Source organism: Pteronotus mesoamericanus, unplaced genomic scaffold, assembly GCF_021234165.1.
Source record: "Pteronotus mesoamericanus isolate MK-2021 breed Mesoamerican mustached bat unplaced genomic scaffold, CSHL_Meso_final contig_204, whole genome shotgun sequence".
In the NCBI taxonomy this organism is placed as follows: Eukaryota; Metazoa; Chordata; class Mammalia; order Chiroptera; family Mormoopidae; genus Pteronotus; species Pteronotus mesoamericanus.
In genome coordinates this window covers 346,885-369,658 of record NW_026555088.1, presented here as the reverse complement: position 1 = coordinate 369,658, position 22,774 = coordinate 346,885, and the positions used below count along the sequence as shown (strand labels likewise).

Below are 22,774 nucleotides of genomic sequence, written 5' to 3'. Positions count from 1 at the left end.
GTGGCAGGTCGGGGGAGCCCCGAGGGGCCACCAGAGGAGCCGGGTAGAGTGTGGGCGGAGATGGGCAGAGGAACAGGGAGCCGGGACCCCGGGTCTGGGTGGAGGAGGGCACAGTCCAGGCTTCCACGTGGGGTCAGTTGTCCATCAGGCTACTGGCCTCCAGGGCACTTTGCTCAGGCTTCTCTCTGTCCCCCATGCTCGCCCGCAGAGCCCTGGACAGCCTACCAACGTGCCGACGCCTTGCCACATCGCCGAGCCCCTCTGACCAGCCCAGGCGGACGGAGCTACGTGCCCAGCCACTCCTGACTCAGGTGGACCTGTGGCCTGAGCTTGCGGGTGGCTTCACAGCGCTCTTGACACGAGGAATGAATGACCTATAAGTTGACTTCGGGTTTAAGACAGTCATACATCCAACATTCAAAACACTTTTTTCTTTAGGCTTTTAAACTCAGATGATAAATTTCTCTTTGGGGGTGTTTTGTTTTCTGTTACATTTCCTCTTGAGATAAAATCCACGTGCCATGTAATTGACCCACTTAAAGGACACAATTCAGCCGCTTTCGGTACATTCAAAGACTGGTGCTTCTGTCACCACGGTGAATTTTAAAACCTTCTCGCCCCGGCCGGTGCGGCTCAGTGGATTGAGCGCTGGCCTGCGAACCAAAGGTCGCCGGCTGGATTCCCAGTCAGGGCACAGGCCTGAGTTGGGGCCAGGTCCCCAGTCGGGGGCCCTCACGGGGCAACCAACCACACATTGGTGTTTCTCTCCCTCTCTTTCTCCCTCCCTTCCCTTGTCTAAAAATAAATAAATAAAATCTTAAAAAAACAAAAAGCTTTTCATCACCTCTAGTAGAAACCCCGCTCACCTTAGCTGGCACCTTCCGACCCTCTCCACACCATGCCCGAGGCAACCACTAATATGCTCTGTTTCTATAGAGTTACCTATTCTGGGTACTTCATATAAACAGAATTACACAATTGATACTCTTTTATATCTGGCTTCTTCCATCGGCACAATGTTTTCAAGGTACATTCACGTAGTACCGTGTATCAGAATTTCACTCCTTGTCCCGGCCGAGTCACGTTCCACTGCGTGTTGACACCACCTTTGGGTTGTCCCCAGCTTTTGGCTATTGTGAACACCCTTGCTGTGGCTATCAGGATACAAGTCTCTGAGTCTCTGTTCGGGTCTGTGCCTAGGAGCGGAGCTGCAGGAGGCTGCCGCAGCCCTGGGTTAACTGCCTGAGGAACGGCTCAGCGCCAGGGGCACCGGCTTCCATTCCCTCGGGCAATGCACTTTCCACTTTCCATAGGTTCCACCTTCTCCACACCCTCACTACGTTGATTGCGCCTTTTTTTGGAACAGCCATCCTAATGGGTATGAAACAGCCTCTCGTGGTCGTACTGATGTGCATTTGCCAAATGACGAAGGATGTTCAGCACCTCCTCGTGCGCTTACTGGCCACTTGTATATCATTGAAGAAATGTCTGTCCAAGCCCTCTGCCCATTTTTAATCAGTTCTTTGACTTTTTGTTGTTGTAGTATTTTGTATATTCTGGATATTAACGCTGCCCCAGCCCTGGCTGGTGCGGCTCAGTGGAGTGAGCGCTTGCCTTCCAGATAAAAGGCCACCACCCCTCAGCCCCTGGCAGGGCACAGGCCTGGGTTGCAGGCCAGGTCCCCGGCGGGGGGCCTAAGTGCCCGCCACACGCGGGCGTGTTCCGTCTCTATGAAGTCCGGTTTATCTACCTGTTCTTTCCCTGCCCGCGCTTTTTGTGTCCTAGTCAGGGAATCACTGCCAGGTTCAAGGGGGTCAAGGTGTCCTCCTCCGCTCTCTTCTAATGGTTTTGCAGCCGCTGCTCTTACATTTAGGTCATTGATCACTTCGAGTTACTTTGTGCGCAGGATGTCAGGTAAGGGCCCGCCTCATTCTCTTGCAGGTGTCCGTCCTGCGAAGACGGTTCTTCCCGCGTTACACCGCCTGGGCGCCCTGTCGAGAACCAGCTGGCCACACGCGAGGGCTTGTCCCTGCGGCTTCCGCCCTGTCCCGTCGGCCGGCACGTCTGTCTGCGTGTCGGGGCCACAGCGCTTTGACGGCCGTAGCTCGGGGGTCCATTGTGAAGCTGTGTCCTCCAGCTTTATTCTCCTTTTCTAAGATCGTTTTGGCTATTTGGGGTCCTTGAGATTCCATATTAATTTTAGAATGGAATTTCTTATTTCTGCAAAAATACCAGTGGGGTTTTGATAGGAATTGCCTTGACTCTGTAGATCGCTTTGGTAGTATTGTCATCTTAACAAAGCAAGTCTTCCAATCCATGTATTTTCACTCTCTCTCCCCTATATAAATCTAACAGGTTTTAGCTGTAACTCCAAAGTGTTCTAAATATAAATTTTAAATGCCTAAGACATATTAACTGCTTTACAAATGTAAACTTACATTTTAAGCATCCAGTTGTCTGACCTAACAATCTTTCCAAGCTTCAAAGAGACCTTAATGCACAGACACGCTGAGGGGCTGCGGGAAGGAGGTGCAGCCCTGCCTGCCTCCCAGCCTCCTGCAAAGAGGGACCCCCGCGCACGGGGGCTCAGATACCGAGGAGCCCGACGGGACACCACCCCCTGGGGTGCCCAGGACCCTGATGACCCCACCGTCCTGATTTATACGCCCTCACCCTCCGCCGCGCCGCCCCCCCCCCTCCGGAAATTCACTAACACAAGGTGGCCACCCCACACCCCGCAGAAAAGCCTTCCCGCCAAAGGGAGAGACGCCCGGCATCTACGTCACCTCCGGGGCCCGCTGAACACCCACCCCTTTGAGCTCAGCATAATCCTCTCAAGATTGTGTATTTCACACGTGGAACTGTGAAGTTAGCCACCAGGAAAGAAACCGAAAATTGACTGGCGGTTGAAGGACAGCAAGGAAAAAGCAGAGGCCGCACTCGTTTCCGCCACAGCCCCGGCTGGGCGCCCTCCACGCGCGCCGGGCGGAGGCGCCCGCGCAGGGGCCGCTGGCTCCCACCGGCTCGGGCGGCGGGACCGGGCCGTCCTCTCGGCGTCAGGCGGCTCCCGGAGCCGCGCCCGCGGGCCCGCGCCCGCAGCCCCTCCCGGAGGAGGCCAGCTCCGAGTCCCGAGTCCCGAGTCCCGGGCGGAGCGCTCGGCGCAGCCGCGTGTCTGGCCGCGTCCTCCTCGAGCGCCGCGCCACAGCGTGTCCGTCCGGGAGGGCGTTGCTTCCCTGGGAACCACATTCCACAGCGCAGCCGCACGCCGAGCCGCCGAGAGTCGCCGCGTCGCCGCGTCGCCGCGCCAGCCGGACAGGCGGCTGCAGTTTCACCGGGGGCACCGGGAGCTGGAGGGAGAGGCACTCGCCCGAGGGCTCCCTGACGCTGCACTGCGGCTCCACGCATGGCACTGGAGGCACCCGGACGCGCAAGGGCGCTGGCGCCGTGGCTGAGCCTTCAGCTCAGGCCCTCGACTTGGGGCTCCTAGGCCGTTCCCTGTGAAGAAGGCCGTCGGGCAGAGGCAGGGCTGTGCAGGCGACCTGGCGACGGGCATCCCTCGCGCCGGTGGATGACGAGGCTGGAGGAAGCACAGGGGACAGGGACAGCAGATCCAAATACACACGAAGGGATGTTAATGTCAGATCCCTACCCACCGCAGGGGCTGGCTGCTCCCTGTGGGAGAGGTGCACAACGTGGGCGCGGGGGTGGCCCTGCTGGGGACCCCCCCCTTGCTGGGTGACAACGCCTAGGTGACCTGCTCCTCTGCCCGGGGGTCAGGGTCTTGCAGGAAGAAGTTGACTGGCATCCGTGGACTTAGTCAAACAGCCCAGGACCCCCTTACAGTCCTAAAAACTATGGAGGACTGAGAAAGTCTCCATAATTTTATTTAAACAAATTCATAACATCCCAATAACAAATATTTGAATATTTGAATTTGCATTTCCCAAAATACTGTGAGAAGAGTGGCATGGTTTTACATTTTTGTAATGTAATATTTAATGCCTGACTTATACCTGCTTCTGGTCGATCTTTTCCAATATCTTTTTGGTTAAAATATATGAAGGAAATCTGGCCTCACACAGATACGTTGTTGGAAAAGGGGAAGAGTATTTGGAAGCCTTCTCAGATCATGTCGGATATTCCCATACCACATCAAGACTCTAAGTAGTAGTTTCTTAGGGATTCATTGCAATTTGGGATTTGAAACCATACCACTGAGCTTTTTGTTCTCACGCAAATCCGTTGGTGCATCTTGCATGATTTTGGAGCATGATATATTGGTCATTTGAAAAATACTCGTTCACTGAATTATGCAGATCTTCCAGATGGTGGCCCGTCCCATTGTACAGCCTCAAAAAAAAAAAAAAAAAATCACATTCATTAATACAACCACTGATCTCATCAGAAGAACCTTCAAGTCTGAGTAAGCTGTCAAATTCACAGTAGCGGACACAGCCACAGGTCTCAGTCTGTGGATAGTAATTCCATCAGCCAGAAACGCTTGGGTGGCACTCAGCCGGGCCCCGGTGAGGTCCCCCAACGTCTTCGCTTCCCAGCCGAAGTTACCCCCGCAGGGATCCTCATGGTTGTCATGGTTGCAAGGCGCCCTTCATCAATAACTTCGAAAAAAGAGTGTGTCACTTCCAGGCCCTGCGGTATATACAAGGCATGCGGGACGCACAGCAGGACTGGAGAGAGCCCGTGGGGCTGGGTGCTGCTCTTACAGGAGCTGGGGCGAGTCCTAGGGTTTTGTGGACTCACCTTCGGTGAATTTAAAGCATAAGACGGGTATCTGCAGTGCAGGAAGACAGGAAAAAGACAAGCAGCCGAAATGGTAGGCTATCAGCGTCCAATGATACCACTCACAACACAGGAGCCCGGGCTGGGGGCAGCTGACCCTGCTTTCTTCTCGTCCTGCGGACGCCAGGGCCTGCTTGGAAGTCCTGCCTCTTTGAATGGGAGGCTTCGGCAGTCAGAGCCGAAGTCAGGCGCTCGCAGCACAAAAGCCAATGGTCAAGGCGTACGCTACACAGAGGTTTTCCCAAATCCTAGCTTTTGCTTAAAAGCTAAATTTTATCATTGGCAACAAATGCTCTCATTGTTTTCCTGGAAGTGGCAGGCTTACTTTGTTAATGTTTAAGAATATGCCTAAAAATGCCCAAGGCTGGATGACTGTACTTTATCTGGTTTGGTCCTTCCAAGTAGGACTGACAGGTTGACCGGCAAACTCAATCACCCAAGTGCCTTTTTTTTTTTTTTTTTTAAGATTTTATTTTTAGAGAGAGAAAGGGACCTGGTCCACAACCTGGGCATGGGCCCTGATCGGGAATCGAACCAGAGACCTTTTGGTTCACAGGCTGGTGCTCAATCCACGGAGGCACACCAACCGGGGCCACCCAGCTGCTTCTCTGCGAGGCAACTGCCGTGTTTAGCTTTCAGCAGACCTTCTCATGTGCTCACACAAATGACTAGGAAGACCCGCACTCAAGGATGGAGAGTTAAGAAGAAGAATGTTCAGTGGTGGCAGGAAAATGGAGACAACTGTACTTGAACAACAATAACAATAAAATAAAATACCAAGACATTAAAAAAAAAAAGAGTTTTGCTACTTCATCAAAGACATTCTTAACCGACCTTTTTTTAATGGAGTATGTGACCATTAGGGCTAGCACTTTGGGGCCCCCCTCTCGATCTGGGCAGGCCGGTAGCCACTGTAGCCACTGTTACACATGCGTGGTCACTGTGAACGCCAACTCGGTGAAAAGGGCAAATAACATCGCAGTCTATTAAAATAGCACTGACTTTGCTATTCAAGGGTTTCCGCGGCAGCTCAGCAGCTGAAGACCGCACTCTGAGAACTGCTGTTTTAGCCCGATAGCCTTGAGGATGGGCTGGAATTTAGGGATTTGAACTTACTGCATTTTCTTGGGCCATTTGAAGATTTTATGTATTTACTTTTGGAAAGAGGGGAAGGGAGGAAGAAAGAGGGGGTGAGAAACATGGATGTTCCGGAGATACATTGATTGGTTGCCTCTCAGGCGCCCCCTACTGGGGTCCTGGCCCCAACCTGGGCACGTGCCCCAACTGGGAATCCAACGCGCGACCCTTCGGTTTGCAGGCCGGCGCTCAGTCCACTGAGCCACCCCGGCTCTTGGGCCAGTGGTGCCTTTAGAAGCTGCCGCCCTTTCCCTAGGTCCTGCTCATAGTCCCCATAGCCTGGCCCTTGTTGACCTGAAGCAAAAAGATATTTCTTCAGCAAAATGGGTTCATCCCGGAAAAACAAAGAATTGCAATTTTTGAACAACCTCGAGGGAAACCACCGGCAAGTCCCTGAACGGAAGGAGAGGGACGTTCTTTTACAGAGGAAAGAGGGGCGGTCAAAGGGGCCGCTGTAAGCAGAGGGGGCATTGGAGGAAAAGCGGGGCTGGAAGTGTCGCGGCCACTGATTGGCTGAGCTGTCACCGGTTCTCATTGGCCAAGCCGTTGCCGGGCAGGAAAGCCTCCCGCTTCCTGCAGGGGGCGCGGGGTAAGCGAGGGGGAGGCGTGGAAGGTGAGGTTTCTGTTTATTAGTCTTCGCACCTTCAGCAGCGCTTCCAGCAGCGAAGCGAAGGCTGTAATTAGCTGCGTCTGGGGGCGTGGCCACCAGGGTGCCCCTCCCGGCCGTGGTCCCCGCTTCCGCTCGCCCGGACACAAACTCTAGGCTCCTCGAGGTCTGTCCCCGGGAGCCCACCTTCTCGGGGTAACCCAGCTCATTTAAAGAGAAACATTACTGACAAGACAAGGGGGCTGCCCGGCCTGAGCCCCCGGCGGTGCAAACAGGTGGAAACCGGGGGCTGCTGCCAAGTTGTCCGGGACGGAGGAGCTGGAGGCGGGGCGCGTGCGGGGAGGCAGCGGGGGCCAGGCCGGTGGCCCGGCAGCTGCCCTGTTGGGGGGCCCAATGCCGTAGGGCCCCCATCAAGGCCTGACAGCCCCCGGGGTGGGCAGAAATACGGGGCTCCGGCCTTCACTGCCCTCCACTCGACCTGAGCCTTCTGGGAGGTGGCCGCCCTAGGGTCGGGCCAGGGCCACAGAGAGGCGCTGGGGGCTGGGGACAGGAGCAAAGGCGGCTGCTCCTGCTCGGCACTGGGAAAGCGCCCCAGGGGTGGCAGCAGGATGGCAACTCGGACCCAGGGGCCCCTCCCCCGGCCCTGGGACTCGCTCTGCTGTCCCCACCCCAGCCTCGCTGAGACCTGCTTCCGCCCTGACCCCGGGAAGGTGGAGGCCCGCCCACGTGAGGCTCCCTCTCGTGTCCCCACTGCCCAGGGCTGGCCCAGGCTCAGATGCCTCCTTCCTGCCTCCCCAGCGCCCCCCACCCACGCCAGGGACCATCTCCTGGGGCGAGTCCTCTCCCGCCGCCCTGCACCTGCCCTGCGAGGGGGTGGCGAAGCAGGACAGCCACCCCCACCCGGAGGGGCTGCCCTGCGACAGTGTGAGGGAGCCCGGAGCAGGTCGGCGTTTCCTGAAGGGAAGCGTGGGAAAGGAGAAGAGCTTTGGCAAAGTCTCTGAAACTCACCTGAGCCCTTTCTCTGCTGCTGCCCACACGCAGCGGCTCCGGAGAACACGGCGAGATCAGGGTGGGGGTGGGGCAGGACAGGAGGACGTGGGCACGCAGCAGCCTGAGTGGGGGCGGGGGGGCGGAGGGACAACGGGTGACGTCCCCCCTCGATGGTCTCGGCCAGGGGTCGGAGTGCGGGTGGACGTTCAAGATTCAAGAGGGGCCTGAGTCTTCAGCCCCCACAGGTGGATTTGAAATACAATCTCCCACTCAAAGAAGCCAAGGGCTCCGTGGAGATTCCAGGTCTGGGGCAACCTCTGTGTGAGCTGATAAATGGCCCCCAAAACATATCCACACCAAAGCCTGGGAACTTGTGAGTGTGACTGATTTGGAAAAGGCATCTTGCAAATATGATTTGGTTAAGGATCTTGAGATCATCCTGGATTATCGGGGTGGGGGCCTAAACGTCGAGAGAAATGTCTTTGTGAGAGCGAGGCAGAGCGAGACTGACCCAGCGGAGGGGCCCCGGGAGCGAGGCCGCCAGGCGGGGGGGGGGGGGGGGGGGGGGGGTGCCGGCGGCCGCCTGACGCTGGGGAAAGCGCAGAGCGCCCCGGGGCCGCTGGGGGCAGCAGGTGCACCTTGGTCTCAGAGTGCTGGCTTCCAGAGCTTGAGAGAATAAATTCCTGTTGGTTCAAGCCAACAAGTTTGTGATCACTCATGTCAGACACAGGAAACGAACCGTCTGGGTGTCTTGTCACCCAGACAGACAGCAAGCCGTCCCCAGAGGCAGTTGCAGTTGGGTCACGGGACCCGCGAGGATGCGGATGTCGCGGATGTCACGCGTAAGGATAATAGTTCAATGAACTGAAGCATAAATGTGCTGAAATCTGTGTGTTCATAACACAAAAACAGACTCGATCGTCACTGAAGGATGTTGCCAACCAGTAAACTAAGAGAAAGACAAGTGTGTGCTTGCCTTTCCGGCAGGAACAGTCCCCAGTGAGCAGCAGGCGGAGCTTCTGGAGACTGCGGGGTCCAGAGGCGGAGCCAGCGAGGGCCGACGCGGCCAAGGTCGCTGTCCAGCCTTGTGAAGGTGAAGGGTGTTCTTAGGTGAAACTGACACAGCCTGAGCCTCCTACAGAGACCGCGCCGCGGCCTCTGAAGCCCTCTTGCCACCACCAAGCCACACCTGAGTCAGATCGGGTCTCTAAATTTATTTACCAATTAGCAGGAAATACTGAGGAAATATTAATAGTTGCCGGGGGGCTGCAATCAGCAAATTTTGACAGAAGGAAATTCCCTGAGACAAATGAGCCACTTCCTTCAAAGAGATAAACTGCGAGGGGCTGGAGGGGAAGCCAGCTAAGCTGTGGCCTTGGGGACACACTCGGGGGATGAAACCCCATGGAGCGAGGTGATTGGCTGCACCTCAAGGGGAAGTTGAGCCAAGGCAGGGGCTGCACCTGGGCAGGGAGGGCGCGGAGGAGGGTGCTGGGGAGTCTCTTCATGGGTCACGTTCGTAGCAAGTATCCGGTGCCCTTGTTATATGCTTCTGTGGTGCCTTCTTTTAGCTACAAAGTGCTTTGTTTTGTTTTGTTTTGTTTTTTAAGGAGACTGAGCTACAAGGCTTGGTGACTGTTTTGAGAAAGGGGGTACTAGGGTGACCCCAGGTTCTGACGTGGGAGGTGGGAGGATGAGAGACATGTTTATGGCGACAGGCACAGCAGGGCACGTGTCCAAGAGGCCATGGTCTCTTCTCCCTGCCCACGGACGGCCCTGCGGCCACGACAGGCCAGGGGGTCAGTGAGGGTCGGGCTCCAGCTGCGTCTCGGTCTTTTGCTTTTTTTCTCTTTTTAATTGATTTAGAGTGAGAGAGAAAGAGAGAGACATCGATTTGTTGTTCCATCCACTCAAGCATTCACCGGTTGATTCCTGCGTGTGCCCTGACTGGGGACTGAACCCACAACCTTGGCGCATCAGGATGACGCTCTAAACAGCTGAGCCACCAGGCCAAGGCCGTGGTTCAAGGTCTTTACTGCCGGCAAGCAAGAGGCCACTAGGGTGGGGCGCACAGAGCGCAGGTGGGGGTCCGGAGTCCCTCAGAGAGGCCGGGTCCAAGTGTCACTGTGCCTGACGGCGCTGTCCCCAGGGGCCCCGGGCCAGGCCTGGGCAGAGGAGGCAGGCGGGTCACCAGCTCAGGACCCCGGGGCAGTACTTGTCAACGAGCCCCTGGTAGTAGGGCCGCAGCTTGTCCACGTCCGGCAGGTCGGGACACTTGGTGTACAAGTCGAACTTGCTGCAGCAAGGAAAGGACAGTGACTGGTGGAGAAGCCCCCGCGCCCCGCCCCCCCCGCCCCCCCCGCCCCCCCCCCCGTCTCCCCAGCGACGGCCGTACTTGAACTCCTGCACCCAGGGCAGCATGGCCAGGTCACGCTCGCTGCACAGCTGCCGGTAGTCGCCCCCCGTGTGCCAAGGGTAGAAGGAGTGAAACCGGATCACGTAGAAGGCCTGGGGACAGAAAGGAGCCACACCCAGCGTGGGCCGGGCTGGGCGGGGCGCTCTGTGGGGCCCCTCCCTCGCCTACCTCTGGGGGCAGGGAGAATTTGTTGAACTTCATCATCTGGTACATGTACTCTGTGGGAGAGAGGGGGTCACCACCAGGCACCCAGCGGGGTGGCCCCATCGCGGGCGACTGTCCCTGTCGCCTGCCTCTTCCCAGCCTCACCGTCGTGGCCCCAGGACATGAGGACGTTGTCGAGCCCGCAGTGCGGCTGGTACATGCCGAGCTCCGTGCTGCAGGGAGAGGCGGAGGGTGAGGGCTCAGCAGCCCCCAGGGGTGGGCAGGACCGGGGGCGGTGGAGGGGCACCTGTATCGAGGGTCCTGGAGGTCGGGGTTGTCCTGGAAGGTGGAGTCGCAGAAAACCACAGAGGCCTGGGGACGGCAGCCCACGGGGAAGGTGTCTCCAACGACCGCCCACTGAGGAGGGACAGGCGTGACAGGCCGGCCTGCCAAGGGGCGCCCAAACCCAGCGCTGAGGCCGCCCTGGCCCTGCCCTGCCAACCGCCCGCCGCCCCTGCCCTCACCTGGGGCTCCCCTGCCAGTGCCAGGACCTTCCCCAGGTCGTGCAGGAGCCCCGTGAGGTGGAACCAGTCTGGGAGGAGAGAAACAGGGCGGGCTGGCAGGGGGTGCTGGGCCGGGCCAGGGAGGAACAGGCCTGGGCAGGGTGCGGCAGGGCCTGCGCAGCGCCCCAGCCCCGCGGGCAGTGCCCTCCCCCCACAGCCGGGGAGGGGCGGGGCGGGGGCGCACCCTTGTCAGGGTGGGCCTTCCGTATGCCCTCGGCCGTCTGGAAGGCGTGGAAGGAGTTGGGGAAGTCCACGTCTGGGTCCGACTCATCCACCAGCCTGTCTAGCATGTCCACAGCTTCCATGACGGTCATTTTCTTGTAGGAGAAGGTCATGAACTGGGCGCGCTGGGCCAGGAAGGGCGAGGTCAGCAGGGCCCGGGCGAACCAGGGCCCAGTCCCTTTCCGTCCACTCCGCCTCGCGGGCTGGGCGGCCGCCCTCGGAGCTGCCCCGGGGGTACCTTGCTCCTGACGAATTCCACCGTCTGCTGCGTGTGCATGAGCTTGTAGGTGGCAAAGACGCGGTCCAGGAGCGGGCCGGACTGCAAGCCGGAGGGTCAGCCAGGCGGCGCACCCAGGAGTCCACCGCCTCCCCTCTCCCAGGGCTGGCCCCACAGGGGCGAAGGGGGCTTCCCAGAGGGCCGGCCCTGGACCTGTGCCCAGGAGAGTGTTGCCCTCCGCGGGGAGGGGCTGGGGCAGGGGGCAGGCAGGCGGGCTGGGATGCGGGCTGGGGCAGGGCAGGGCGCTCACGGTGAAGTTGCGGAAGCGGCCCTTGTCCTCAGCTGCCTCCGGGTCTGCCTCCGGCCTGTAGACCAAGGACGGGTCTGGGCCCTGGTTGGATGGGGATGGAGCCCATTTCACCATGATGTCAGCTCTGCTGGAAAGTGGGGACACCCCCCACCGAGGGCACCCCAGAGCGCGGCCCCTCCGCAGCACACCGTGTCCGGCCCCTGCACCAGCCAGTGGCCTTGGCGAGTCCTGCTCCGCAGAGAGCGTCAGCTGGTCGCCTGCTCCCCGGGGGCGCCACGTGGGAGCGGAGACCCACGTGTGTCTCCTTCCCAAAACCTGGCGCCCTGGGGACCCAGGCACCGGGCTGCTGGCCCCCGCCGAGCTGGACCACAGGAGGAGGAGGAGCCGGCCGGCTGCCGCCCGCTTCCGCGAGGGACAGCCGGCCACCAGAGAGTAGCCAGTGGGACCCGTGTACGCAGGGTCTGGGGACTCACCACAGCCACCTTCATCCTGAGGGGGCGCTGAGCTGCCAGGTGGGCAAGAGTCCCACAGGCCCTGTACCCCTATATACGCTCACAGGTTACATAAGCGCTGGACACCCCCCGGCCCCTTGACCTGGGCCTTGGTAATGAGTAACAGTCCGCCCCTCCTGGCCTCAGCAACTCATGTGTCAGCACCCGAGGGCCCCAGCCCCTTCTCCCCGAGCTCGGACTCCCCCGCTGCCCCGCCGGCTGGGGGTCCGGTCGCTTTGCCCCACAGCCTTCGAACGCTGCCACCCCCCCCCCCCATAGGCCCCTCCGGACGGAGGGGTTGGGACCTGGAGGCCACCCCCAAATCCTCAGGCAGCTGGGGTTCTGGGCAGGGACTTGTTTCAGAAATTGCCCCGCTGCCTGTGTAGGTGGGAAGGATGAGTTTCCTGGGGGCTGTTGCGGGGTGGGGGCTGGGCGGCCGCAGGACGCAGCCGGGACAGCCCCCGCGGAGCGCGCGCGGCGTCCCTGCTCGCAGACCGGGGCACACCCCGGGCGGCCCGCCGCTGCACGTGCCGGGCGGGGAAGGACCCGAGGCCGGCACCGCAGGCTGGTAATTAGCGGAGCTTATTAAGGGAAACTTCCGCAGGAGGCCTGTCGCCTGGGCGGCCGCAGGACCCCACAGACGCCAGCGCTTGGCGGGGCCCAGAGAACTGCCCAAGGAGGGCGGCTGGTTGCGGGCACGAGGACGGGACCGCTCCCAGGCACAGGAGTCCCTCCGCACGCTCGACCGCGCCAGCTCCCCAGCTGCTGTTCCAGGTTCCGGAACCGGCGCTCGGCAGGGGGCAGGGGAGGGGAGGCCGGTCAGCGGCGGGCGGTCTAGCCTCCCGCGGGCTCGCCGTGAGCCGCCCGCCCCGCTGGCCCAGGCCCCGCTCTCCGGTCGGGCAGCAGTTAAGTCGAGGAACGGCCTCTCCTGGGGTGGGCGGGGGTGGGGGCCGTGGAGGAGACATCAAGAGCAGGGGCTTCCTGCTAAACTGACTCGACGGGATTCTTGGCAAAGACAGGGTGGGGTGGCGGGCGGGCGGGACTCCCGGGTGGGGACGACGCTAATGCTGGGCGGGGCCCCGGGGAGCAGAGGGCACAGACGGGCCTGGCTCCAGGCCGGTCCAGGGGGGTCTTTGCCAGGCTCCTGGGGTGAGAGGTTCCGTTTGGAGTCCGCGCAGAGCTGGATCAAACAGCACCGGTCACGTGTGGGCCGGGTCCGGGTCCTGCCGGCGCAGCCGGGCCCAACCGGACGAACGCGCCAGCCCGGGACGGCCGTTCTGCGGGGAAGAGGCGGGCGCAGAGCCGAACAAGTCGTGGTCCCCGTGCCGGGCGGGGCACGCGGGCGGAACGCCCGCTCCGGGCTTCGGGCGTGCGGGGCGGCGGGGGGCTGCTCTTGCCGCCCGGGACTACTCCCGCCCACACTGGAAATAGGTAGGGGCGCCGGGGCCCCCGTTTAGAGTGGCCGAGGGCAGCGCTGTCCCGGCAGGGCCTTGCACTTCTCACAGGCGCCACTTTACCCTCGGGGCTTGTGTCCCTCTGTTCCCCTCCCACTAGAACGGCAGCTCCGCAGAGGGAAGGAGGGCATGTTCTATTTCCTAAGGTCTCCCGCATTGGCCGGAGAGATGGAAACGGGGATCCAGGGAAGCGCTGGAGCTAGCACCCCAAAAGCACACCAGCCGGGGCTTTATTGTCAGGTCTTTAATTGCTAAAGTGAACGGAGTCTTCGTAATGTTAAAAGAACTAAAATTTTACAACTCTGTAATCTTCTGTATAGGTCTTTGAAATTTTTTATCCTCACTTTGGTTAATAGATAATTAAGTATTATTTCATTGAGTATTGTTCCACAATGACCTATGATTAATTTATCTGACCAAATGTTTTTAAATTTTTGATATTTTAACAAACTTCCCAAAATCAGATTCTAAATTAAGTCTTACTGACCTAAGAATAACTTTGAGGTATTCCAGAGGGCCCCTGAATCACCTCAACATATTTATACTCTCTCTTGATAAAAGAGAAATATTAAACTAGGCTTACTTGATATGTTAAATTATATGGGAGACATTGCCCAATAAATGATACAAAACCGTATTATATTTGTATAAACATGTTATTAATATGAATGTTCCAAAAATGATATGAAATTCTGACACGTCCTAGTATAATACTAAAAAACTTAGTCTTAAAGCTGAGACTCTTATCATGTCTTTGAAATGTGAACACACAGGAACCAACCAAAACCCTGTCCACAGAAACTACGAAAGAGAGAACTTTTTACAATGCAAATAGTGTACCAATTCTTTTGCCAAAATTTGTAAAAGAGCTAAGATTTCTATAAATCTACTAAAAACTAATAAGGATGGAACAAAATGACCCTGTGTGAAAAGTAGCATGTGTGTGTTCGGCAGAAGATATCCAGCCCAGAGATGTTGTTGTGATGAGGGAAAGGAGAACAGAATGTGTTTTTGGATGAGGAAGGACATGGCGGGGGGGGGAGTTGTTTTGTTTCCGTTTTTGTTTTTTGGTAAAAAAAGAGGAAGGGAAATTTTGTCCCCCCTCAAAAATGTTTCAAAATAAGAAAGAAGCCCTGGCCGGGGTGGCTCGGTTGGTTACAGTGTTGTCAAGTAGACTGAAAGGTTGCGGGTTCGATATCTGCTCAGGGCCCCTGCCCAGGTTTCGGTTTCAATCTCGATCCTGGTTGGGGCACCTATGAGAAGACAACCAGTTGATGTCTGTCTGTCTGTCTGTCTGTCTCTCCCTCCCCCCCCATCTAAAAGTAATGAAAAAACGTCCTTGGGTGAGGATAAAAAAGTTTAAAAAAATAAGAAAATAATAGGACAAGAACGGAAATGTATGTGTATGTTGCAGGAGGTTTGGGGAATTTGAGAAGGTTTGTGCAGGATTTTTTTTTTTTGAGAAAAAATATTATTTTTTTATATACATGTATAGGCCCAACTGAGCATGGACAGGGTCGTAAGTCGAGCTCGTCCTGTGCGCGTGTGTCTGTGCGGGCTCCCAGCAGGCCTCTCACCCTGGCCGTTGTTAAGTCTTCTGTCGTTTGCAGACAGTTATTGTTTCAGTCTGATGTTCTGACAAACATGTTCCTACCACTGTTTCATCTTCAGAGACTCATAAAGAACACACCTGACAAGCACTCTAAAACACAGGTGTCTGTGGGCTTTAAAAGCAGAACGCTGAACGGAATGAAGACAGAGAGAACGCTAAGGGAAAACTGTATCGTAAAACTGTTAACAAGCCCTGGCAGGTGTAGCTTGGTGGACTGAGCACCGGCCTGGGAACCAGAAGGTCAGCGGTTCAATTCCCGGTCAGGGCACAGGCCTGGGTCGCAGGCCAGGTCCCCAGCTGGGGGCACGTGAGAGACAACCAGTCGATATTTCTCTCACATATTGTTGTTTCTCTCGTGCACCTTCCCTTCCCTTCTCTCTAAAATAAATAAACAAAATGTTTAAAGAAAAACTTAGCAAAACGATCAGGGTCAACAAGATTTAAGCACATGGATTAAATGAACCAATATGGATGATTATAATTTTGTGACTCTTTATGTCAAATATTAGTGGTTTCTGATCCTTGTTTTCCAAACAAATATAAGGTTTGTGTTTTTTTTTTTCCCTCCTAAGTTGCCTATGACCTATAGCAACTTGGTAAATGATGCCTTTTACCAAGTGCTGATGCAGCAGACGGCACCTGTTTGTGGACAACCAGCCCGAGATTCCAGGCCAGGCCGGATAACCTACGCCTTCCTTTTCTTCCTTCTTTCCTAGCTTTAATTCCTTCTTATCTCACAAAAGAGAGAGAGAGAGAGAGAGAGAGAGAGAGAGAGAAAAGAAAAGCGACCAAGCACTCACTGTAATAGTCCGTGTTTCCTCCCTCCCTCGATTTCTAGCTGGAAAGGTAACAGCGGACATCACCTTCAACCTGCTTGCAGGCCCGAGCAGACAGCGGGGCACACGCAGGGTCCGGGTGTCCCATGCCTGGCGGCGTCTGCCCCGGTGCGGGTGCTGGGTCTGGATAACACTACCTTTGGACAGGCACTGCGGTGGCCGCCGCCGCCGCCGCCAACCAGGAAAAGCCTCTACATTCCCTCACACGACGTACATGGGAGAACAGATGTGCTCTTGACCGACGGGGTGGGGCTGTTCCTGCTGCACGCGATGAAACTCCTCTGGTGAAATAGAGACGGAACGAGGTGCCGTCTGGGCACAGGCCGAGGGGTTAGCACAGGGCCCACCGACTCCTCGCGGTTCCCCCACGTCGCAGCCGACCGCCCTCAGGTGTGGCCACCTGGGTCAGATCTAGCCTCTGAGGTGAACTCAGTGTTTTGTCCGTTATTGTGGAAACACTTGGGGGTCTAAATCTTCGTTTTGCACAGCTCGATGTTACAAAGGCCTCGCGCTGACCGCGTCGCCCCGTGTCTGAGTGATCGCTGAGGCCTCTGAGACTTCACAGGAGACGGGGCAGAAACGAGAGATGTCGGCCCTTAAGCGTGCCGCACACCCGCGTCTGCTCTGGCGTTCTCGTGGCTCGAAAGTGGCCCAAGGCCCCGAAAACCCACGTTCCCTCTCGCGTGGGACACGACATACCGGGAATGAGCCTCCTGGAGACAAGAGACGGAGGCAGGCGTGACGTGCCCAGAACGAGCCACCGGCCCGTGGGAACCAGCGCTGCTCAGGACGGATCAGTGCTGCTTTCCCGTGAGTGACCGGCAAGCTTTCAAAGGCAGGCCTTGGCAGAAAGGGGAAACCGTGAACAGCAGCCGAAGCGGAGCCGGGGCGGCCGGGGCCAGAGACACTGCCCTGCGCATCACGTGCCTCGGGCCTCTGGGTGTGAAAACAAGGCAAACCAACCTTTGCAGGGGCCTGAGCAGCCTCGTGGTCCAAAGAGCGGTTTGCGAAGGTGGCGAGAAAGCAGATGTGACGGCCGGTGGGCTGATGCCCCCGGACTGAAAACTCAAAGCAGGGTTTGCAATCAGCCTCATGTGCGAGGCGCCTGCACCCACGGCGATGCTCCCCTGCCGCGGACGCCGCTGTTCCCTCCCCGCCTCACGAGTGCGCCTCAGCCCTGCGCCCGAACGGGAACACGGACGGGACCGTGCTCGGTCGGTGATGCGGAGTTAGCTCTCCTTGGAGCTTAAGTAAGCGCGCGTTGTCTCTCCCTTTGCAAGGCTTTTTATTTTTTAGGTTAACAAGAGGTTTGGCCCGAAGCAGGAGAAGCAGGAGCTGCAGGAAGGCAGGGGGGCGGGGCTGGGGGAGCTTGGGCGCTGCCCCCTGATCCCCACGGGCTGACGGCAGGGAGGCGGCCAGGCCATGGCCTGGGGCTCAGGGGCAGCGGACACGGCGTGAGACGCTTCGACCACAGAAGGCAGCCTCATGGCAGGCGGCCTCAGGATGCAGCACTGGGTCAGCAGCCCGTCCTGCTTCACGGGAAAGCGGCCCCAGGCTCAGGCGGTGTCTTGGCGAGGACTCCGCGGCACCACCCCCGGGGCCTGGCCGCGGGTGCTGCGTGAGGGGGGCACCCTGCAGGGCCGCGTGTCCGGGGGCGCTGGCCCCGGGCCGGCACGGGACTTTGCCCCAGCTTGGCCCTCCTGACGCCCTCTGCTTGCCTCCCTTGCTGCCCTCCGGCCCCTGCTGACACCCTTCAGTGACCACAGGCATGTGGCTCTGAGGCCTGCTCACGAGTTCAGCTTCAGGGAGCGGCTTTTGGGTCAGGGGCCTGGGCCCCTCTCCCCAGGCCCCTGCAGCCCGCGGCCCGGCGCCCCGTGCACACGTGGAGGTCTGCGGCAGGCCAGGAAGCGGCCGAACTCTTTCCCGGTGGCCCGGTTGGAGGGGAGGTGCCTTACCCGGCCAGGTGATCCCCAGGATGGAGGGGCAAGCCCAGGTGAGGCCCAGGTAGGTGCCTCAGGAGCCCCCTGCGCTTGGCCCGGAGCTTGGGCGCTGTGGGGTCCCACCCGGCCACGGTTCTGGCCCTAGAGTTCAGATGATGATTGTGCCCCCGCGCAGGGCGGCGGAAAGGGAGACGCGGCCAAGTGCTGACAAGCCAAGTGCCGCACAAGCGTTTGCAAAATAAAAGACCCGCCTTCCCGAGGCCGGGGCCGTGCCCGTCCGCACGGGGCGCCAGGGCCTCGGGGTTCCCAGCAGGCTCTGCCGCCACCGTGCCGTGCAAGGCCGCACCCGGAGGGAGCACACAGGAGCTCCGCGTGCACGCTGGCTGTGCCCCCGTCCCCTCCTCAGGGGCCTGACAGGCTGGGCCCGCCCTCCTGCTCTCCCCACACCTGGTCCCACTGAGTCCCCACCCTGGGCAGGGCAGGGGCAGGGAGCTTGTGCTGCCTACGGAGCCCCCGCCGCTGTTTGGCCGTCCCCACACCCCGGCAGTGATGGTGGTTCTGATTTCTGCTGGGAGACCTTGTCCCCCAACAGCCTGCCTGGCCCTGGGGATGGGGAGGGGTGCTCCTCTCTGCTCTGCCCCAGAACACCCCCCATGGCTCTTGAGCCCCAAACCGCCGCCGCCCCCGGCCAGCGCACCTGGGCCCAGGCTCCATTCACAGCACAGCCGGCCCTGCTCGGCAGGCCCCAGGGGCCATGGTGAGGCTCCTTCCTCTGCACCCCTGTCTCACGGGCACGGGAAGGGGGACCTAGGGCCAGCCACCAGGATAAATGCCCCAAGCTGGGGTTCGAGGTGGCAGCATGCCTAGCAGGGAAAAGCCACGCCGCCGGGCCGACTGGGCCCCGGCCCCTGTGTGCCCCGGCCGGGCTCTGCTGGTGTCCTTGTGCAGACCTCTTCCCTCTGAAGCCCTCTGGGGCACCGGCCAGCTCTCCTTCGCACCAGGCCGCTGCTGTGCGCAGACCCCGCGCCTGGACTCTGTCCGCAGGCCTGCCCAGGGCCGCACATACACCGGGTGCACGCGATCAAAGCCGCGCAAGGCTGCCTGCTGCCACCCTGGCGGGGGCAGTATCTCCTCAGGGGCCCTCCACTGCTGGAGCGGCCCCGGGGGGCTGGGCCGGGGCTGGGGCTCAGCTGCAGCTCTGGGATTGGGGCGCAGTGCCTGGCTAGGACAGGCGGGGGTGTGGCCTGCCCCGCCTCAGCCATAGCTGTGGGGACTGCTGGGGTCAATGGGGGCCGAGTCCCGCGGGCCGGCTGACGCCACGAGCTGCCACAGGCGGTGGCTGAGGTTCTGCACCTGGCAGGTGCCCAGCACACAGCCCGCCCGCAGGAGCGGGGCTCTGGGCACTGGGGGGCCCGAGTGTCGGCGGGGACCGGCCCGGAGGGGCCGACCCCCAGCGGGGGGCAGGCTGGCACTCCTCCGTGGCTGGAGGGCCTGGCGTGGCTTCCCCGTCCCAGGCCAGGGAGCTGGGTGCTGCGGCTGCAGGCGGCGGGCGGGGGTCCCGGCTGGAGGCTCCCTGCAGGAGGAGACGGAGGAGTAACCCTGATGACACTGCCTTTCGGGGACCCCCAGCTTCTGCTGGCAGCACTGCCGGGCTCGGTCCTGGCTCCTCGGCCACCTCAGGAGCCCGGGTCCCACATCCCGTTCACCTGGGCCTCCCCGGGCAAAGGGCACCCCTGGCTTCTGTGGGTCACTGTGCTCCCCCCCGGCCCTTCCGGCGCTGCTCCGGGGGCGCTGGGCAGGCCTGGGGGCCCTTCCAGACTCCGGTGCCCCAGCTGGCCCCTCTGTTGGGGGGTCACTCTGCCAGTGGGGGCGGTGGACCGCCCTGCAGGGGAGGCAAGGAAAGAGGGGACTCTGCACTGCTCAGGGGGAGCTGAAGGCATGGGGGCTGGCTCTCAATTTGGGGGTAAGCCCTGAGGTGGAACCGTCCCCAACGCAGGGGAGGGGTAGGCGAAGGGTCCCTCCCCAGCATCCTGGTTTCTGTGGCTTCCTCCCGGGCCCGCGCGGGGCTGAGACCCACTCACCCGGGCCGGCAGGGCTGCGGGCTGCCACCCCGGCGGCTGCACAGCGTGTCGGGCAGCTGCACGTGGAGCAGGCCGAAGCAGCTGAGGGCAACCGACAGGAGCCGGGCCATGGCACGGGGCTGGAGGCCGGCGAACCGGCGGGGCGGAGCGGGGGCGGGCGCCGGCCTGCAGCCGCCCTGCCGTGCGCAGCCCTCCACGCGGGGGCCGGCCGACGGGCACCTGCCACCGTCCTGCCTGGGACAGAGCCTCTGCACCTGCAGAGCTAAATAGTCGTTCCCGGAGGAGGCGGCAACTGGGCGGGTTGCCCGCCCCCAGGCCTCCCCCCACTCAGCCCTCCCCCCACTCAGCCCTCCCTCCAGCTCCCCGGTCCTGCCTGCCCCCGCAGGACAGCACTGGGGAGCAGGGAAGGGGCGGCCTAAGGGGCTGAGCCCCAGGACCCCATCCCTTTAGTGGGGGACACTTTCCTGGAGCCTAGGGAGGGGCCTACCCTCCCAGGTGGCAGGAGCGGGTGCCGGGGGAGGGTGCAGCAGGGCCGGTTCCCACCCGCACCCCCACCTCTCCTCCTGAGGCGCGTCCCACCCCCAACATGTCTGGGCAGAACAGAGACCCCCGGGGCCTGGCCAGCGCCTGGGTGTTCCTTTCATCACAGAGAGAGTTTCAAGGCCCTTCAGGGTCCCCTAAAAGTCCGGACTGCTCCCCCTCATTACAACAGTGCTGTGCCAACTGGTTTCTGTGAGACTTTCTAGTGTCAAGTGAAAGGGGAGCCCCGCGCCCATGGTGGGGTCCTGTGCCGGGTCAGGGCAGACGCCCCGGTCCTGACTCTCCTGGTCGTCTGTCACGCACACACAACGGCCCGCAGAGCTGCAAACACGGGCGAACACAGAGCCCCGCCACTGCCTCGCCATCCGCCCCGCTCCGCCGCGGGGGCGCGCGGCGACTTCCTGGGCTGACCCTTCACTGCGGAGCAATCGCGCGGGCTGGGGGGGCCCTTGCGTGGCGGGCTCACAGGCAGGTCTCCGTAGGCACTTCCTCAGAAGATTCTGGGCGAGGGTGAGCCTGGGCATGTGTGAACGGTCAGTGCCAGCTTGTTCCCCACGAAGCTGGGCCGACCCGCTGTTCGCGCACTACAGGTTTGGTGGGAGCCAGTCTTTGCTGCTTTGTCACTCTGAGAGGGGACGACGGTCCACGGTCCCTTTCTTGGATGACTGAGCCTCTCTGCGTCCACCTGCCTTGCCTCACGGGGGTGGGGACGAGGGGGAGGGGGGTCTCCGCCAGGCTGTGGGAATGATCTGGCTGCCCTCCATCCCCCCTGCCGCGCACACTAGGGGGCTCAGTAAACACTTGCTGGATGAACAAGTGCGCAAGTGTTGAGCTCGCCCACATCAGAGAGCCTGGGCTCACCGAGAGAAAGGTGGGGGGCATCAGCAGGTGCCCGAGCTCTGCTTGTTTGCTTTTACCAGTGTGCACAGCGGGGAGAGTGAAGTGGTCACGTTTACATTAGACAAGTGGAGTTCAGCGGCGGTGGCGGGGGCGGGGCGGGGACTGGGGGCAGGGTGCTGTGCGGGGCCAAGTGGACGCGTCAGAGAGGGGCTGAGCCGAGCAGGGAGCCCCTGGGGAGAGGGGAAGGTTAGCAGCCTGGGCCCATCCTGGCAGCGGGGCGGGCTGGCCTCCACCCACATGGGCCTGGGGCTGAAGAGGGGGCGCAGGGAAACACAGCTGGCGGAACTTCGGAGACGGCCAGGCTCCAGGAGGCAGGGGCCTGCGAGCACTGCCTATGGAGAGTGCAGAGGACAGGCCCCGCGGGCGAAGGAGCGGGGGCGGGGGCGCAGAGGACCTGAGCAGTTCTGTCGTCCACACCTGCTGCCAGGGCCACCCTCCCAAACCCAAGTGTGATCACGCTGCTCAACCCACCGCGAAAGAGAAGCACCAAACTCCCTGTCTCCACACGCTCTTAACCTGGGAGGTGCAGGCGGGTCTCAGGGAGGTCTGGGGGCCCAGGCTCCCTGCATTCTTCCCTTTGGGACATTTGCTGCCACCGTGGGCTCAGGGTCCCGTCTCCCTGAAAACCCATGGACAGACGGGGTGTCCTCTGGCCTCAGGCTGCTTATTCTACTAACTGGATTCGAGGCCCCTCTTTGACGCCACAGCCTCTTGTACGGCACATGAGCTATAATGTCCCTGTGCCCTCCGAGGGCGGACCCGGGGCCCTCCGTCCATCCTCAGTGCGAATGGCTGCCTCTGGGGAGTGGTGGGCTGGCTGCTGGGGGCTGCTCGCCCATGGGGGTTCCTCTGGAGGGCGGGGGCTGGGCCACAGCAGGCAGGGGGTGGCTCCAGGGACATCCGTGTGGGGCAAGGGCAGCCAGGGCCGGCTCGCAGCCTTGAGGGCAGTTGTGGAGAGAGTCTGAAGGTGCCAGGGAGTTAAACCCTGACGGCAAGGACCGTGCGAGGGGAGGACTGAGGCCGGGAGCTCAGGGAGCGGCAGCAAGAGGCAGGGAGGAGGCGGGCGGGGCCGAGCCTCTGGTAGCTGCGGAGGGAGGTGGGGGAAGGAGGCGGGCTTGGCGTTTGCTGTTGCAACACGTGGCCCCCCACGGGATGGCTCCTGTGCCCTTTGTGAAGGAGGGCGGTGGGCCCACCTCTGAGACACAGGAGGTGGGGAGAAAAGGTTTGAGGAGACTGCGGAGCGCAAGACCTGACCAGACCTCAGCAGGCTGGGCGGGGGGGCGACCACCCGCCGCTGGGCCATGGTGTCACCGTGGTCATCCGCACCGCAGGTGCTGCGGGGCCGAAGGAGCCTGGGAGACAGAGGGGCAGGACTGTGTGTGTGTGTGTGGGGGGGGTCGGGCTTGCCCGACGGCGGGCGGGGGGCGTGAAAACCAAGTTAGGAGGTGGGGCCAATGGCACTGGCAGGTGACAGGCAACGGGGGCCGCGCGGGGCTGGCTGGGAGAGCAGGGGG

The 22,774-nt window shown here is 60.7% G+C and overlaps 2 protein-coding genes across 2 annotated transcripts; both read right to left on the bottom strand.

Annotated features, from left to right (window-relative positions):
* Positions 1–9,721: 9,721 nt before the first annotated feature.
* MIOX (myo-inositol oxygenase) lies at positions 9,722–11,932 on the bottom strand. The gene is made up of 10 exons (XM_054570441.1): positions 11,880–11,932; positions 11,407–11,487; positions 11,118–11,198; positions 10,842–11,004; positions 10,619–10,686; positions 10,402–10,511; positions 10,260–10,327; positions 10,119–10,168; positions 9,930–10,042; positions 9,722–9,830 (listed from the first exon to the last, which is right to left on the bottom strand). Exons 1-10 carry the CDS (start codon positions 11,892–11,894, stop codon positions 9,722–9,724), a joined length of 858 nt encoding a protein of 285 aa, XP_054426416.1. The 5' UTR covers positions 11,895–11,932.
* Positions 11,933–18,993: 7,061 nt separating this feature from the next.
* ADM2 (adrenomedullin 2) lies at positions 18,994–19,930 on the bottom strand. The gene is made up of 2 exons (XM_054570461.1): positions 19,821–19,930; positions 18,994–19,312 (listed from the first exon to the last, which is right to left on the bottom strand). The coding sequence occupies exons 1-2, from the start codon at positions 19,928–19,930 to the stop codon at positions 18,994–18,996; spliced, it is 429 nt and encodes a 142-aa protein (XP_054426436.1).
* Between the last annotated feature and the right edge of the window lie 2,844 nt (positions 19,931–22,774).

Bases quoted from the DNA above. Each gene is read 5' to 3' on its own strand.
- MIOX (XM_054570441.1), bottom strand. The intron at 11,199-11,406 runs GTGAGCGCCCTG...TCCGGCTTGCAG, and splicing joins GCCGCTTCCGCAACTTCACC to TCCGGCCCGCTCCTGGACCG. The intron at 9,831-9,929 runs GTACGGCCGTCG...TCCTTGCTGCAG, and splicing joins CCCTGGGTGCAGGAGTTCAA to CAAGTTCGACTTGTACACCA.
- ADM2 (XM_054570461.1), bottom strand. From the start codon at position 19,930: ATGGCCCGGCTCCTGTCGGTTGCCCTCAGCTGCTTCGGCCTGCTCCAC. The intron at 19,313-19,820 runs GTGAGTGGGTCT...CTCCTCCTGCAG, and splicing joins CCGCAGCCCTGCCGGCCCGG to GGAGCCTCCAGCCGGGACCC.